Genomic DNA, 17739 nt, shown 5'->3' on the forward strand with positions numbered 1-17739 from the left:
ACTTATTACAAGCAGCCTCCCATCGCCTTTTGTGTGTTACTCATAGCCACATAATACATTGCTCTGAAATTACCTAGAATTGAATCACTAATAAACTTGGAGGCCTTCTGTTGAGGGCAGAGGCTGAACAGAGGCTGAACATGGAGAGGGAACGTATGTGGAAAATAAGACCAAATAGATAATTTTCATAAGGGAATGCCCACTTGGTGATGTGGTATCTCTGAAAGTTGTTGGGGAAAGGCCACAAGTTTATCATCTGCAGTGGTCTGAGATTCCTCAAACATTAAGTGTGCCACATTGCATTTGGCTTGTAGGACAAGAGGTGGTTCAAGTCCAAAGGGAGCAAGGTTTGCATTATGATTAGTTGAGGAACCTAAAGACCCTTAATGGCCATAAGTCCAATTAGCATGTGGGCACCCTGGTACCTATGCTACATCTTATCTTCAGACTCCTCTTCCTTAAAGTCAGGGCTTCATTAACCAGAGGACCCTAAAGTTGACTGGATTCGTAAAAGGCCCGCATAAGTATGGGTGTCAGAACAAAGCCATGCGTCCTGCCTCTATTGGCACAAAGTTACACCTCTCGTGCCTAAGTTGAAATAAAACTACAACATCTTATTCAAAGGCTAGATTTTAAAATCAAATAACAAATTTAAAAAGCAGGTAGACTCCCCCCCCCCCCCCGTAACAAGACTAGTCATTTCTATAGTACCTTGAAGGAAACTCTTGAGCCAGGCTGATTAGCACTTCAAAGCAAAGTTTGGTGCAAGAGAGTCAATAATGATGCGGACTCAGAACATCTGCATATGATTCTTTATGTCAGGAAACAAACGAAACAAAGGACCTACTAGAACCTGAAACGCAAACACTGCAAAAGGTGAAATGTTCCGTTCTAGGCTCTGATGGCATGTCTATTACTAGGACACAAGACTCCCACCCACTGAAGTGCCTTTTTAGGTCGAGCCTAGACGCAAGCAATGCAAAGCATTGCTTAGTCTGCTCGACAACTATTGTCACTCGTTTCTGAGAATGTAGACAAGAGTCGGACGCGCGCTTTTTCAGTCTCAGTTCTGACCGCGGGAGCACGCTGCTGGCTGCTCAAGCTCTCGTCCTTCCTCCCTGTATTCCCCTCCGTCACTCTCACCTCCGGCTCAAGTTCTCGTCCTTCCTCCCTGTATCCCCCTCCGTCACTCTCACCTCCGGCTCAAGCTCTCGTCTATCTTCCCTGTGTCCAGACTCCACAGCCCGCTCCTTTGTTCTCCGTCTCTTCCAGGCAGTTTGTGCGTTTCACGCCTCTCCTTTCTACCGCCCGGTAATCCGATTTGCGTGTCAGGCCTCGCTCTCGCTGTTCTAAGTGGCATGTGTGGCATATTCAGAATTCCTTTTGCGTGCCACGCCTCGCTCTCGCTGTCCCCTGCTGTTCTTAGTGGAGCGTGTGGCATGTTTAAAGTTAGTTTTGCGTTCCACGCCTCGCTCTGGCTGTCCATTGCTTTTCTCAGTGGAATGTGCTACATGTTTAGGGTTAGTTTTGCTGGAGGGCCTGGTATGCTCCGGTTTCAAGGACTCTGGTGTTGGCCTCTAACGCAGCCTGTGTATGTGCTGTGTACATTTGCTATTTCCTATGTATGTAAGAAGTGTTTGCACAGTTATGGGTGTGGTATTGTTCTTAAACTTCACACAGGCTGAGGGAGCGCGCGCGACCCAGAGGGCAGGCGACCTGCCCCCCGGGCAGCCCCGGAGCAGGGTTCAAGACACCTCCTGCTGCTCCCTGTCATCAAACGCCGGGGATAACCTTCCTGGCAGTTAATTGAAATAAAAGTGCTTCGTTTTGCATGCTAGGACAGCTCTACTGGTCAGGCACAATAATCGGCAAAATAGCGGTGTTTGCAGATGCTAAATTGGCGGATCCTGACACCAATGTACATCGGAAGAAAAAGTGTTTGAAGCGTGGCACCCAGGCACGAAGTTGGAGCGGAGGAGGCTGCGAACTTGTCCGTGTGGACATTGCCGGAGGCTACGATGCAACGCAACATGGCGGCGACCCGGGATCTGCTCAGCAGTTAAGATCCAGGAGTGCTGTGTTAGCGACGGTCACTGCAGTAAACTTCTACAGGCAGTGCGTGCCCGCTCTGGCTGCTGTACTAACTGCGCGGCTGGTAGTGCGCGGTGAGTGGAGAGGGAGAACTTCACTACATGGGCCCCCGGTGCTATGATGTGGTAAGCCTCTGTAAAATGGCGGAGCTTTGAAGTGTACCGGCATTGGTCCTCTGTAAAGCAATGCGCTAGTAAGCGTGCAGCTTGTACCACTGGTGACCTCGCAGAGACAACAGACTTTTATATTTGATTTCTATGCCAGGCGGCCATGAGGTGTCGTTGTGTGGAATATTGGTGGCAGTGTTTCGTGTGCATTCTGGAATATTGACGCGAAAGTGCAACCCTTGACTTGACTTGTGACTGGGTGGTTTTATGTCTTCTAACATTGTGACGTATTCGCCTCATCTCCCGCGTTCATTCTTTCCAAGGAGAGCCAGTCACTTTCTTTCTCTGGTTTCCGCTCGATTTTCTTCTACATACTGGATGCTCCATTTCCTTCTCCATCATGGGTGTAGGATGACCATTGCCAGGCACTATTATTAATTGATATGTACATTGCTGCATTGGAGATTGTTCTATGACCCTCACACCCCCTCACCCTCTCTCACCCTCACACACACTCACTCACCCTCACACACACTCACTCACCCTCACACACACTCACTCACCTTCACACACACTCACCCTCACTCACCCTTTCACCCTCACACACCCCACTCACACACCCCACTCTCACACCCCCTCACCCTCACACACCCTCCCCCACAAACCCCCTCAACCTCACACCCCCACACCCCCTCACCCTCACATACCCTCACACCCCCTCACACACCCCCTCACCCTCCCTCACCTTTACCCTCACACCCCCCACCCTCACACACCCTCACTCACCCTCTCACCCCTCAGTACCACCACATTATCATGCAGCACCACTCAGCAGCACCACTCAGCAGCACCACAGCACCACTCAGCACCACTCAGCACCACCACAGAATCACTCAGCAGCACCACCACAGAATCACTCAGCAGCACCACCACAGCACCACTCAGCACCACCACAGCATCACTCAGCAGCACCACCACAGCATCACTCAGCAGCACCACCACCACAGCATCACTCAGCACCACCACCACAGCACTACTCAGCACCACTCAGCAGCACCACCACAGCACCACTCAGCACCACCACAGCACCACTCAGCACTACTCAGCACCACCACAGCACCACTCAGCACCACCACAGCACCACTCAGCACCACCCCAGTATCACTCAGCATCACTCAGCATCACCATAGCACCACTCAGCACCACCACAGCACCACTCAGCACCACCACAGCATCACTCAGCGCCACCCCAGCATCAATCTGCGCAACCATTCAACTAGTTAAAATATGTTCTCTCAATGTTTCAAGCTTTATTACAAATGTCACAAAAAGATGTTAATATTTCACTTCTGTTCTTGAATTTTCGTCACAATAAAATACACTGAACATAATCTTCACAAAAGTTATTTACAAAAGTCTAAGCTATTGCCATTATAAATTACAATCACTTTTATTTAAGTATTAATTATTTGAAAAAATTAAAAGCCATTGTAATTTGTAATATCAATACATCTAAGTCACGTAAATACAAAACATGTTGCATTACAAATGCTATAGGAGTCACATTTGCGAAAGTTATAAATATTGGCATTGTAAATGACAAAGCTATCAATTTAGCTATTTTCAAAACCAAGACATAAATAAACAAGCATTTACAATGCAACGGTTTCGCCTTCGGAAAAGTTTGAGCTATTGGCATTGTAAATGACAAACTTTTTATTTATGTGTTGGTTTTGAAAACAGATAAATAAATGGCATTCTCATTTACAATGCCAATAGCTTACTCTGTCGCAAATGCAAGACGTGTTGCATTTGCACAGACACACCCACACAAGAGCCCCCCACACACACACACACAAGAGCCCCCCACACACACCACACAAGAGCCCCCCTCACACACCAGAGCCCCCCACACACACACGCAAGAGCCCCCCACACAAACGCACACACGCAAGAGCCCCCCACACAAACACACACACGCAAGAGCCCCCCACACACATACGCAAGAGCCCCCCCCCACACACACACACACGCAAAGAGCCCCACACACACGCAAAGAGCCCCACACACACGCAAAGAGCCCCACACACACGCAAAGAGCCCCACACACACGCAAAGAGCCCCACACACATGCAAAGAGCCCCACGCAGAGGTCAGGGGTGGCACAGAAGCAGAGTTTCACCAGCTGAGGCTCGCATGAAGCCTCTAGCATGAAATAGAGGGAGGGTAAGGGAGAAGTGATGAAAGAGAGGAGGTAAACAATGAAGGGAGAGCTCCATACGTGGTGCGGGGGGTCGAACTTGGCCAGAGGTGGAGGAGGTGTACCCCAGATTCGAGGGACTGCCCCTTCCAGCAATCTAGGAAGCTCTTTTCAGGAGAATTTGTTTGAAAAAGCAGGTGGAGCAAGTTGTTCCAAGGGGAATAGCTGTTTTTATTATTACTGCTGATAAGTTATCTGTGCCACCTGCTCTTGTAAGTTTTAGCATCTCAGTTGTTTTCTTAATGATTGGTATTGAGAACCCCTCTTTGATCTCTTTATTAGCAAGAAATGTTATCAGGCTATAAAGTAGTGTCCTCCAACAGTGAGAAATGCCCTGCGAGGCCGAAACAGGTCGGTGTGACAGACTGGCTCTGTTTACTTAATTAAATACCTGAAGTGAAGGATTTCTGAGTGCGGCGTATTTTTGCTAAAAAAAAAATAGATATATATATAATCCTGCTATTGTTGTATACACACAGCTTGTCAACTAGTAGCAAGGTGATCCTCATAGCTATATGCATTGCGTAACTCATACAAAATCATTATAGGTTTCTTTGATGAAGCAAGGTAATAGTGTATTGCCTGTTGCACAAAACGGTGAAGGTTTAAAATCATATGATGTATTAATCAATACAAGACAGGTTCCTTTTAAATCCAAGTACAGTTTGAAGTAGAAACCCCAAACTGAAACTGCATATTCAGGAAGTTCTTATGTCATCAATTGTCTCAAGTCTTTAAAAAATATAGAACGTAGTAAATTGGTAGGATCTTAGCACTCAAAACGTGCTTCCTAATCTTTGTTCTGCATTTGTAGAAGCAGTGCTCCTGCCTCAGCTGGTTTCTCCCCTCAAATCAGGGAGATCGGGTATTGGGCTGTTATCCCCGGGTCCCACGCGCAATGCGGGGCACTCGGGAGGCGAGGCGCACGTCCGTGACGCTTTGGCGAGCGAGCGCACAGCCCCCCAGCGCTTCCTCTCTTCAGCCGGTGTCAATACCGGGTGCGGGGTGGAAGGTGATCTCCCCCAGCTTCTGGGCCGAAGACTCACCCTCGCAGGCACGGCCCCCGTCGCAGCTCCCACTGGCCTCCGCTGACGTCGAGGGTTCCCCCGGAGTCAGCCACTCACAGCGCGGCTCCCGGGGCAGATCCTGATGACGCGGCGAGGCTCCAACCAACGGCGGCGCAGCTCACGGGGACAGGCCCACTGCAGCGGCCAATCAGAGCGCGCCTCTGCCGACGAGCCTCCGAAAAGCCACCAATGCGGTCGCAGCCCCTTCGTGCCTCGGCCAAGGTGCCGAGCAGCTGCCGGTTGACCCCCGGGCGGGACGGGATACCACAATTTGTGAGGACACGGGGGGGGCGGGAGAGGACGAGGGGGCGGGCGGGAGAGGACGAGGGGGGCGGGAAAGGACACGGACGTCGGGAGGGAGGCGGGAAACGTGGGGACGGCGGGAGGAGGGACACAAGGCAGGACAGCAGCAAGCACGGCCCGGCCGGACCAGACTCGGGGGCGTTCCCGGCGTCGCGTGACGTCGGCAAAAGCCAAAGAATCTCGGGAACGCCCCCGTGTCTGGTCCGGCATTGACGGACAGGCCCCTCGTCCAATGGCTAGGCTCCATTTATGGAGCTAGCCAATGGGACGGGGGGGGTGTTCCAGAGTGCTTACTGTACTCAATAGATTTCTCTGGAGGCAAAGCCTAACGGCTCCGTCCCCCAGCGAAACCTAAAAAATTGTCATTTACAAGACCAATAGCTCAAACTTTCCTAATGCTAGACCTATTGCATTGCAAATGCTTGTTTTATCCTGAAATCTGCTGTTCATCTAGACAGGAATGGTGCGGGTCTAGATGGGCTCCAATAATTAGCAGCTCTTTGCGGAGATCTCTTCCAACAAGGAAGAGTTTTTTGGAACATGAAAAAAGTGATCCTCAAACTTAAATGGTAAAATAGCTGAAAGGTGTACCATGAATTTTATTAAGCTTGAGTGACTGAACTGTGAAATAAACAAGAAAACCAAAGAAGGAACGCATACTTTGATTTTATTGATGTATTTACTAATTTGTAAAGTGTAGACTGGTGTCCGAACGCATCACTGCACTTGGACAGCCACACAGTCACAGTCTACATATAATTAAGGTCTACACAGACAAACGTTAGCAACGTCAGACTGTCCAAAAAGAAAGAGAAGCCAGAGGTTTGGCGCAGCTGACAGGGAAGTTTTGGATCAAGAACCTCTAAAGCGCTTTCTAAATATCAAACCCAAAATTATTCCATTGTGAAGAGGACTGCAGCTCTCTGGAAGACAGCTGGTGGGAGTGGACTGTACATGTGATATGGTTTTTAGATTTCCCTAAATAAACACACATGCTATTGAAAGATCAAAGCTTCATATGTGATATACTGTGTCTGACCATCTATTTTTAATTCATCAAAAAGGTGAAATAGATATTTTGATAGCAGAATACATCGAGGAATAGTCATTTAAGCGTTATCCTCCCTATAATTTCTAACCCAGCATCTCATGATAAGCACAATTGTGAAAATGTAAAATGTGGGACTTAAGGTTACAAACTATTTGAAAGCACTTTCTAAACAACTGTACAGTCTTTTTAACAAAAAACAAAAATGATAACAAGGAAACCTAAATTTAGATTCAAACATGGCATATTGTTAATGCTCTCTTGCGTTAATGCATACTTAAAACTCTAGGGAGAGAAATATGTATCTCTCTCTGACAGCATCCATCTGGAAAAACCCCTTAGTGGGGGCGGTGTTCCACAGCCAGTGGTAACTCATTGCTTTTCACCAAGAAATAATATCACTGGCACATCAACTCCTGAGTTTCTATAATAAGTAAGCAAACCGTGCCCACTTCACCATGGCATAAATGTATGTAACAAGGAGAGCCCCCTAGCTCCCAGTTACAATGATACTCAGCTGTTTTTCCACAGGGCTCCCTGACATTCTGTGTAAAGCCCAGGAAGAGAGGTGGGTTTCAATAACAAACCATCTTACCTCCTCTAAGCCTGAGAAGGTGGCCTCTACCCCCATGGATCATATAAGACCCCAAGAAATGTCTACTGATGCACTCAAGGGGACTCAAGGATTTCTTTCTTATTTGCCCCCTCTTTCCCTCCTCTCTTCAGTAGGAGAGTAACACCAGAAGACAGAGGAAGTTCATTGTTCTCAGCACCAAGCTAAAGCCAGGAGTGAGCGGCCCAAGACCCAACCATTTCTTTCATTTCCAATGTATAATAAATTATTTGTACATTAGTTTGAGGTTTCTGCTAACTTGTCTATCCAATACATGTGTGACTATTTCACTACTGCAGCATTAAGGAACAAAGCTGTGGATATTAGCAGCTTAACAGACATTAAGTAAAGAACTTTAGAAACAATCAGCAAATAAACCATCTGATCTCTAAAAGCTCAGTCTCCTCATGTACAGAACTTCATCAACTTCCTGACTTATTGTATGATTGCGTTACTTGCTTCAGCTTTAACTTGTATGGTAACTATACATTGAACCCTTTTATGTTATGCACAGGGGCATCCTGACTAGGTCCACGGTGCATTTTTATACTTAAACCCATCACCATGCTTTAAACCAGGTTATCCATAAATTTAAAAAAGCTAATATATTATTTTAGTAAAAATGTCAGAAAAGGCAGCAGTCCCTGGAATCAAGTTTACAGAGGGCAGGCTGTTACCTACACAACTCTCAGTCTCACTCTCCAGCGACTGCCTGGAGTCCTCAAACTTAATCATTTCAGACATTATGCACAACAAATCCCTCTATCCGCACTAGATATGGAGAACCTCACACAATTAGTGACAATGAAGCATCAGGAATGGAACACCGACTCATTCATGCCAGCAATATTGAACTCCAAACCAGACACCATCAGTGACCTACCAGCCAAACATAAATGAAGTCACTCGGTGACAATATACTACACACAAATGAAGCAGATGGTTAGCTAGAACGAGTTAACAGAAAATTAACATGGGACTAGTTTAGATTAACAAGTGGGAATGGCCCATCAGTAAAGGAAACAAACTCAGACATTCCATTACAGCCTTAAATGCAGTCAACTGAGAAATAAACAGTGGGAAACCACAGAGAACAAGCAGGCGTGAAGGAAATACTGCTAAAGAGATGTGCGAGTAGGAATTTCTTTAGCAGAATGGACTCACCGAAGACTCCATACTGATGTCAGAGCAACAACTCTCACGGGTGGTTAACACCCCCATTGGTTGGTTTTCCACTGAGCCATCAGCCTGGACACAACATACAGGAGTGCTGGGTGCTCCACGTCCATTCTGAAGTGGAGGGGAAGGCAATGGTGGTTGTTGAGGTTGCAGGAGCACAGCAGCTGTTTCCGGAAGCAGGACATGCACCAAATCTCCTGAAATTATGCCACATGAGCTCAGGGTTTCATTCTCATCAGTTAAGGAATCTTTGCCATTCAAGGAAATAAGGAACTCTGTGTCGGAGCTTGAAAACAGAAACACAAGAGTAATCATTACCATGTTAGAAGTGCTAGGAAACAGTGCTTAGCCAATCAAAATGAGCTACTGAAATATCCCACAGTGTTTATCCCCAATAAAGCAGTGGGTTTCAACCCTGCCATGTTAACCCCTCCTTGACTATAAGTAGCCTACTTTCCCGTCTCCGTCCACAGCCGCAGTGGCATAACTGGTTAATATTTTCTCACAATTCATATTTACAGTGTTAAATATTTCCAATAACTAAACACAACAGATGGATTTGAAGCATTTCCGGCAGAAAATGTGGACATAAGCGGGTACTCTTTAGTCTATTTCTGGGCAAATATTAATTGAAATGTTTGGCTTGAAAGAGAAGATTGTAAAGATCATAAATTATGTAGCATTTATTTTCTCACAATAAATCTAACGTGAAATTTAAAACATTGTGAGAAAGCAAGCCAACACAAGAAAACTTTTCTTGGAGGAATGCATTTCTTCCTGAACCTCTAGAGTCCTTAGAGTAGGATTCCCACTGGACAGGGATCTCAGCTGTAAATGTTGAGATTTACTAAAGTCGACCTTCTTAGTTGGCTTGCACAATAAATGTGTGTCGGTAAAAAAATAAAAAATAAAAAGATGCTTTCAAAAGTAGACTTCTCCGGAGGGCGGAGCCTGAAGGCAAGCAAGTTAGACCCTCTACTCACTGGCTCAGGGCACCAAGTCATGCTTTGGGTCACTCACCAATCAAAGCAGAGCAGGAGAGCAACAGGGTGAGATAGAGACAGGGAAATCTGGACTCCATAATCATTAGGACTTAATGTGGCTATCCTCTGAAGTGATTCTGTTACTAGCTTAACTGCGGCTATAGGTAGAACCCCAACTAGAGGCGAGGACAGGAAACGGCCACTAAAACGCGGCTGTTTCCACGAAAACCGTAACCACGCATGCATTACAACGCATGCGTGATTCCAACGAAAGCCTTTACCATGCATACGTTTACTATGGGGTATGTAGTAGAGGTATGTAGTAAAGGCATGTGTGGTAAAGGGTACAATTAAAAAAAGGGGGTTTGGGGTGGGCTCACCCCCCCAAAAAAAAACTCACCTGAAGTCGAGATATGCAGGCTATCGGCGTTGTATAAGAGGAAACGAAAAGAAACTTAAGAACATACAACCGGCGAGGACTGGAGTGGGCAAGCTGGTGGAAGAGACTTTAAGACTAGGAGCTACGATCATTGGGAGGATCACAGACCTGCCACTTAGGTGAAAATGGACATGATAGTAGAGAACAGCCAGAAAAAGTTGAAAACTGACTTTCCCACGTCAAGGGTACAGCACAAGGATCTTAAGGACTGAGGCTAGACATCAGTTACTGCTTGGGACAATGGACACGGAAGACTTAGACTCCAGATTGAAGGTCAACAAATTTAGTACTGCTATAGAGATAAACTGAAAGCAATGTAGGCCAGGATGAGGGGCTGGCACCCACACTGCAACAAAGTGTGGAAAATGTGGAAACTACAATGAGTGGTGTGAAGAAGTGCGTGAAAGACTACACGGTTCAGGGACAAAGTAAATGATGTGCTGAACTAAGGGCTATGGTCTGGAACCATGCAAGAGAGTCAGGTACAACAATAAGACCTAAATGTTTCACATGTCACAAAAGTTCAATTGGTCCTAGGCAGACTGTATTGAACTAAATGGAAATTTGTTTGTTGATAGTGCATTAAGCTGGCATTTGTTAAGAATTGGGAGGATCATCACTCAATGCTCTTTCGTTATTCTGATGACATGAGAGTGGATAGCTGATGAGTATCTGCAAGCTGCATGCACAACTTGAGCGCTATTACTCCATCCTGACAAATGTCTCTACAATCTCCCTTGATCTGCTACCAACCACTCTTTTCTTCCTCATCCCCATTTCGAAGGTTTTATTATTTTATTGTTCTGTTAGCGATATTTACTTCTTAAAATTAAAAAGTATAAATGAGCAGTATTGCCAGTTGTCTATCGTCCTCAATTTATTTGCAGTGGATTTATCCTTGGGAAAAAGACTCAAAAGTGGATCTCACTTTGCTACTGTCTTGAAAAGCGGGACTTTACTTGCCCCTCAGAATCAGATGCATACCAAAAGCAGGTCCCTCAACACTGAAGATTTCAATCTAAGAATCACAATTTCTCCACAGTTTGGGGGATTATCTTATGATCACTCATTTGTATGTCTCACTTCAAAGCAAGAATCTTCAAAAGAGGATATCTATCCTTAAAGCATACGTCTGAAAATTGGGGGGAGGGTGCTTAAATTCAGCCTGTAACAAGCATTCAGGTAGAGTTAGGCCGAAAACTTTTAGGTTTACCTTTTAAAGGTACAATAGTTCAAAGGGGGGGGGGTAATTAAATGCACACATTTCAAGAATAATAGAGTGCAGTCTAAATTAATCGCCACAAGCCGTTTATATTTCCTCGCTTCAACTCACAAACAAGTGTTATAGAAGAGTTTAAACTTTAAATATTAAAAAGCAGCTTTTCGATTTATTTACAGGATTCAAATACAGGTTTGAGCTACTGCAGGATTGATCGGCTACATTTATATTGAACTCTCAACCTCAAAAGAACTACTTAACTATGTCGTTTCTTATCAAATACTAAAACAGTCTATTTAGTGCACCAATAAATCTCAGAATAACATACCTCTCTCCCTCTAAATACTCACTGTCAATAGCAAGTTTGTTTTCCCTCTCATAGTCCTTGATTTCTCATCAGCAGCCATGATTTATTCGTTTGATGGGACTATCCCCAAGAGAGGCCTGCATCTCACCTCATTCCCGAGGGTAGCGGTTACCAAAACTGTAACCTTTAATATAAAGGACACCCAAGTCCTTTTAAAGCTTAACTATTCCTTTCACAATTAAATCTGTTTATTATAATCTTAATGGGGGCTACTCACAATACCATGGTGGAAACATTAAGGCATCCGAAGGCATGAAACTTTTGATGGCAAACTGGACAACTCGTATGAATATTATGCAAAGTACTGAATATAAGTATGCAAGTTGGGATTCTGCTCATTCACAGTCTGTGAAGCTCTCTATAAAACCTACCGTCAGACTCACATTTCAAGGTTCACTCTGCTGATAATCTCTACAAGGCTACTAAAATCAGTGCTAATAAATGTGTTAAACGCGCCTAAAAACAGCAGCAGGAGACTGTTTATAAGTGATTAACACACTTTGGGCCAGATGTACTAACATTAGAATTAGCAATTTCCTAATGCGGTTATTTCCGAATCGCAAACAGGAATTCGCTATTCCTAATGTATATAATTGCTTATTTTAATATGAGGATTCCTTGAGGGTCACAGACTAACCTACCTCATGAATATTAATAAGGTAGGTTGTAATTTGCTACCCGCTAGAATCGCAGCCATCACAGGATGGTGGCCTGCTGGAGTGAGCAGACCACTATGTCTAGGAGTCACGATTTAGAGAGAGTATTGCATAATACGGGCTCTCAAATAGGAACATATTGCGATTGAGAACCATACTGGCTTATGCAGTTTGTTGGGCGGATCGGTATACATTACGAATGCTAAATGGAGGGCTATTGTGAAGGGAAGTCCGGTTGTTTTTCCTCACAAACTTAGAGGTGTTTTATTTTGATTGGCTAAGGAAGTATTTCCGGTGGGCCCATTAGGCCTCAATATAGTTAGGGTAAATCTGCGGCAATTTTGGGAATTCATTACAGAGTCAAATACGAACGGATAGTAATTGAAACCACACTGCTTTATATAGCAGGCTGGGAGTATTGGTACGCTTCACGTATATTAAAGTGAACGATCATTATAAACGGAAGTTTGATTTTTCGCCTTCAACGGACAGGTGTTGAATCTTGATTAGTTAAAGGATGTATTTCCGGTTAGACTATATGGCCTTGAAATATTCATGGCAAATCTGCGGCGATCGGCGGTAATTCTGTAAAGCGATTATGGAGTCAAAATTCGGTTCGGTAATAAATCGGATATGAACACCAGAAACTATTACATTTTATGAACATGTGAGGGCGGATTGGAAACGAATATGAATACAGAGTAAAGGCTATCACAGGAAGTCCGATTTCACACAGTAAATAAGGAGGTTGCGAATTGTTATTGGACAACATAGTATTTCCGCTTGAAACGGAACAGCCAGTAGGAAGGTAGCGGACCCGATTGGGAACATTATATTCAGTGGAAACAGAGTTTATGATTGGCCCAAGTATAATATGTCAACAACCAAACCGTTTAGAGAGGGTCCAAGGGATATTTAATTTAAAGACCCCTACCTGATTATTATCCCCAGCTAATTTGTATAACACAAAAAACAGGGGGGTCTACCAGCTTAGTTATGTGGCTGCACTGTCAATCCGAGTTAACAGAATCTCGGGGTGGATAAGTCACATCAAGACAGCTTATTTCAAAACAAGGTGAACACTATATGTATAGGAAAGACCAACACGATACAGATCATTCATACACGGTTGACCAATCCAAAACAATTAGCAAAGAGTTACCATCAAATTGGCTCAATGATCAGTCCTATCATATGGCCAAACCCCGGTGCAAATCAGGCTAGTCCCCTGATCATTGGGACTTCAAGCGCCGCACCATTGGTTGCTGGTCAAGGATTTGGTCCACCCATAGACCAACAATGATGGCTGATCTTTAATGGTAAAGTGAGAAACCGTGCAACAGAAATAATAGTGACTTTGAAATAGGATGGAGTGTTCTCATAGAACAGTGCAAAAAAGGACAGTCAACAAATATCTGTCTAATAACGGGCAAACATGTTTCTGCCTAGCGGGTATTTTATCCCATGGCATTCGTCAGGGCCTTTGTTCCAACTATAACCCCCCTCGTACCCCACTCCCCACCTGTGTTTCAAGTCCACCAACTATAATGCCTCTACTCATGCACCCCTTAGTCTGCCCTCGGATGTTCGGGACCAGAGAGGCGCAGCAGCCGGAAGGTATTGAGGGCATGTAACCTCACGGAATTCCGAAGCCAATAGGGACAAGAATGGCTGCCACAACTCTGCATATCTGGACCCCTCCTCCGCCAGAGTCAGCGAGAGCTTCTCCATCCCAAGCACATGCCATAAGCGGTAAAGCCAGCCATTGAATGTGGGGATATGCGCGGTTCGCCAGTGCGTCAGTATATTCTGCATTGCAGAGGCCAGCGCAATAGCAATCAGGCGGCCTCTGCGGGAGCGTAGTGGATACGTCATGGGGTTCAGGAGACCCAGCAGGACATATGATGGAAAGCGTGGTATCTCCATCTCAAGATGCGTATCTATCTCATCTAAAATTTGCTTCCAGTAAGCCTGAAGGTGAACACAATCCCAGAGCGAATGGACCAAAAAGCCCACTTGACCACAACCCCTCCAACATGTCGCCTCCTTGGTGGGATCCATTGCGTGTAGGCGCTCGGGGTGTAGTACCAGTATGTTGAGATCTTAGTGAGGGTGTCAGTGAGCCCCATGTGGTACGCGGAGTGCCTCGCTCTATAGAATAGTCCTTCCCACTCTTTATGGCTAAATGTCCTGCCTAGCTCATTCTCCCAGCGTGCCCTACCAGCACTGTGGTGGTAGGTAGTTTAAAAGGAAGGAGTGGCGCGAACTTTAGCTCACAGCGGATTTATCACGACCTGCTGTCGGCAGCTTGGGAACTTGGGATTTTGAATACTTGTATGGAGAATAAGGTGAGACTTAGATCTAGGGGTCTGATTATATTACAAAGGGAACGCTGTTAGTCTTTTTTTAAACCCTGATCGGATGAGAGTGCTAAGTTTGTTTGTTTTTTATTTTGTTGTTGCAGATTTACAATTGGAAAAATAGTTAAAGATAATAATCACAGGGCCAGAATTGCGAATTTAAAATTTGACTATTATTTGTCCTATAACCCAAAATGAGAACTTGGGGAGTCTTTAAATTTAAATAGGGGACTGGAATATTTTCAATAGTGGGGATGGAATTTGAGGCACAAGTGTGGGACTGGTATCAGGTTACTTAACCTCATTACTGTATTCGTAATTTTTAGCGATAAACAGGAGTTCTTGGTTAGAATTAAAGCAGGGTTGTATCTGAAAAGAATAACCAAACTGGAAATGGATCATCTGTATCAGATTGCTTATCTTTCATTTTTAATCTAGAATGATAGCATATTTCTACACACAGGCTCCGTTTTTAATTGGATTCTGGTGAAGACTATATTGTTGTTCAAATAAAGTAGGATTCGGCACCAGCATATAAAAGCTGTATATTTTGATGAGGTATGTTTATTTTGGTTTTAAGTTTGCAATGTTGGAATGTAATGTGAAATAGGCCTCAATGGGAGATACTGTGCTTAGGTGGGTGGATACAGGATTATTGTTGTACATGAAAGAATGTTATATAGGTAGGATGATCTTTGCCGGTCAAGAAATTGGTTGTACGGTGTCATCATCATTTTGACTAGAATACTGTCCATAGAAAATGAATTTGCAGTATCTGAGTTGATACACGAACAACTGGATTGTGATTCTTTGTTCATTACTGTACAGCCCTGATGATGTCCTAAGGAGGCTGTTCTTGAGCTTTGGCTGTTTGTTCTGTGTTAAAGCATCTAAACTGGATTAAACAAATCTGTGTATTGGATTGAACATTTTCTGCTAGAACTTGGATTTTGAAATTTTCCTGCAAAATAAAGAATACGGACTGCAATATTGGATTGGTGATTATTTTGTGAACTTGACGCTCCTTCCATCAATATTCTCAATTTTTGGAACGATTTGGTCTGAACGGTGGGCAATAGGAAGAGGAGCGCCCGAATCGATAGGGATCACATTGAACTACTTTATGAACATCACACCAGTGCATACCTTGCACCACCCTTACCATTGTTTGAGATTCATAAGGTCTATGATAACTTTTTAATATAGCAATTTGTTTTTACATGCAGCCTATTTTCCTTAAAGGAAAACAGGTTGCTGTTCAAAAAAGAAAAAAGAAAGGATTGAAGGGTGTTTTTTTTTTTTTTGTTTTTTTTTTTTAAGAGTAGGTAATAGTTTGTGGGACCAATGCCTTCTCCTAAATAATATTTAGCTTAATATTCTCAAAAGGGAAAGGGTCCCATGAGGATTCCTTCCCATGTGGGAATGGGTTAACATTAAAAGTTTGTAGGGGGGCGTGGCCAACACCATGGCGAGTTAAGACATGCAGTGACGGAGCTCCCGGCGAGCTGCTCCACATCCGACATTCCAATTACCCAGAAAGTCACCAAACTAGCTGTGAAGGAGCCGGAATACGGCGGGACCCAGCAGAAGCAAGCGCCGAGCGGTGTAGTGGCGAGAAACACCCGATCCGCTCACCTCTTTGAAAACGGATCAGTGCGGCCGGCCGGAGGTAACATGGCGGCCGAGACACCCGTACATCGCCGGCGAAGCTAAGAACCCAGCTTCCAGATCCAGCGGTGGGCTCCCGAGACAGTCAGCGGAAAGTGCTACCCTGGTAGCGGCAGGCAGTGAGGCCAGGGCACCCCTCGAGCTTCAGCGTCGCAGGCCCCGGTCTCGGTCGATCCCTACCCAAGATGGCGGGAGAGGCGCCGGCGATGTGAGGAGGGGAGCTGCGGAAACATCGTACCATCGTCCTGGGGACATATGTGGTGAGCGGAGGAGAGACAGAGGGTGACGGTGGTGACGGCCACACCAGGCAAGGAGCCACCGAAGGGACCCTGGGAGAGGCGCAGCGGGCCGGTGACTGAAGCTGTTACTTTACTAAGATGGCGGCCGGAGCCGAGAATTGAGGGAGGGGACGCTCCGGTCCCGTCTACGGATCCTGCGGAGACCACGACGCCCTGTGGCCGGGGGCCTGGCCACAATCGGAAAGCCCTGCTCCCCTAGGGTCACTGAGACCGGCAGAAGGCACCGGAAACAGAGAGAGTCACGCACCGGTCACCGATTGCCCGGCTGAGGTCCCCATCTGCACCCTAAATACGAAACGGACTCAGACCCGGCGGACCCCGCCCGCTCCTTCGGTTCCCCAGGACATTGGGGGGTCGTTACAGGTGGTGCCGAGACCAGAACCGTAGGTCACAGCCCTGAGAGGAGTAAGCCGAAGGAAGGTGGATGAAGGGTTCTACCAGGCACTACACACCAATGATCAGCACACGGCGGAGGGAGAGTAGGAGCCAGCAGTGACTCGTGAGGAAAGAGTTGGGAGGCTCCTCGACCCCTGACACACCGGGTGAGCTACAGAGACGTCGAAAGGCACGTCGAAAGGCGGCTGGTCCCCAGGTGACAGGGTGAATCATTGTTGGTCCCACGTGCTTGCACCATCTTCCTAGTACATCATGGGGAAGAAAGACCCCCTAACAAAAACGCCGAAACAAGGGCCCATGGACAATTTTGCCGCTCTGAGGCAGGTGGTGGAATCCCTCCCGGCCGCATTGGCTGTGCGCTCGGACACCGAACTTCTGATGGGGGCTACCCAGGCTTCCCGAGCCGATATCCAGGGATCCCGAGCGGCCCTGGAGGTCAAGATAGGCGAAGTGGGTTCCGAAGTGACGCTGCTGAGGCAGGACTTCCGAAATCTATCCGACAGGGTGACATCTGCGGTGGCACGTATGGGCGAGGCCGAAGATTCGATTACTACCCTGAGAAAGGACATGGCGGAGCTCCAGGCATCGCATCGTCATCTCCTATGGAAGGTTGATGACGCGGAAAACAGAGCGAGACGCAACAACCTCCGCTTTGTCGGATTTCGGGAAGGGATTGAAAAGACT

General features: G+C 45.9%; 1 protein-coding gene across 1 annotated transcript in view; it reads right to left on the reverse strand.

The window, feature by feature from the left end:
- FBXO7 (F-box protein 7) overlaps positions 1-17739 on the reverse strand; it is a 161178-nt gene that overhangs the window by 100156 nt on the left and 43283 nt on the right. The window contains exon 3 of the mRNA XM_086953013.1: positions 8654-8954. Coding sequence (XP_086809139.1) covers positions 8654-8954 — 301 coding nt within the window. The remainder of the gene's footprint in view (positions 1-8653; positions 8955-17739) is intronic.

Source organism: Lissotriton vulgaris, chromosome 1_2 (genome assembly GCF_964263255.1).
Source record: "Lissotriton vulgaris chromosome 1_2, aLisVul1.2, whole genome shotgun sequence".
Taxonomy (NCBI): domain Eukaryota; kingdom Metazoa; phylum Chordata; class Amphibia; order Caudata; family Salamandridae; genus Lissotriton; species Lissotriton vulgaris.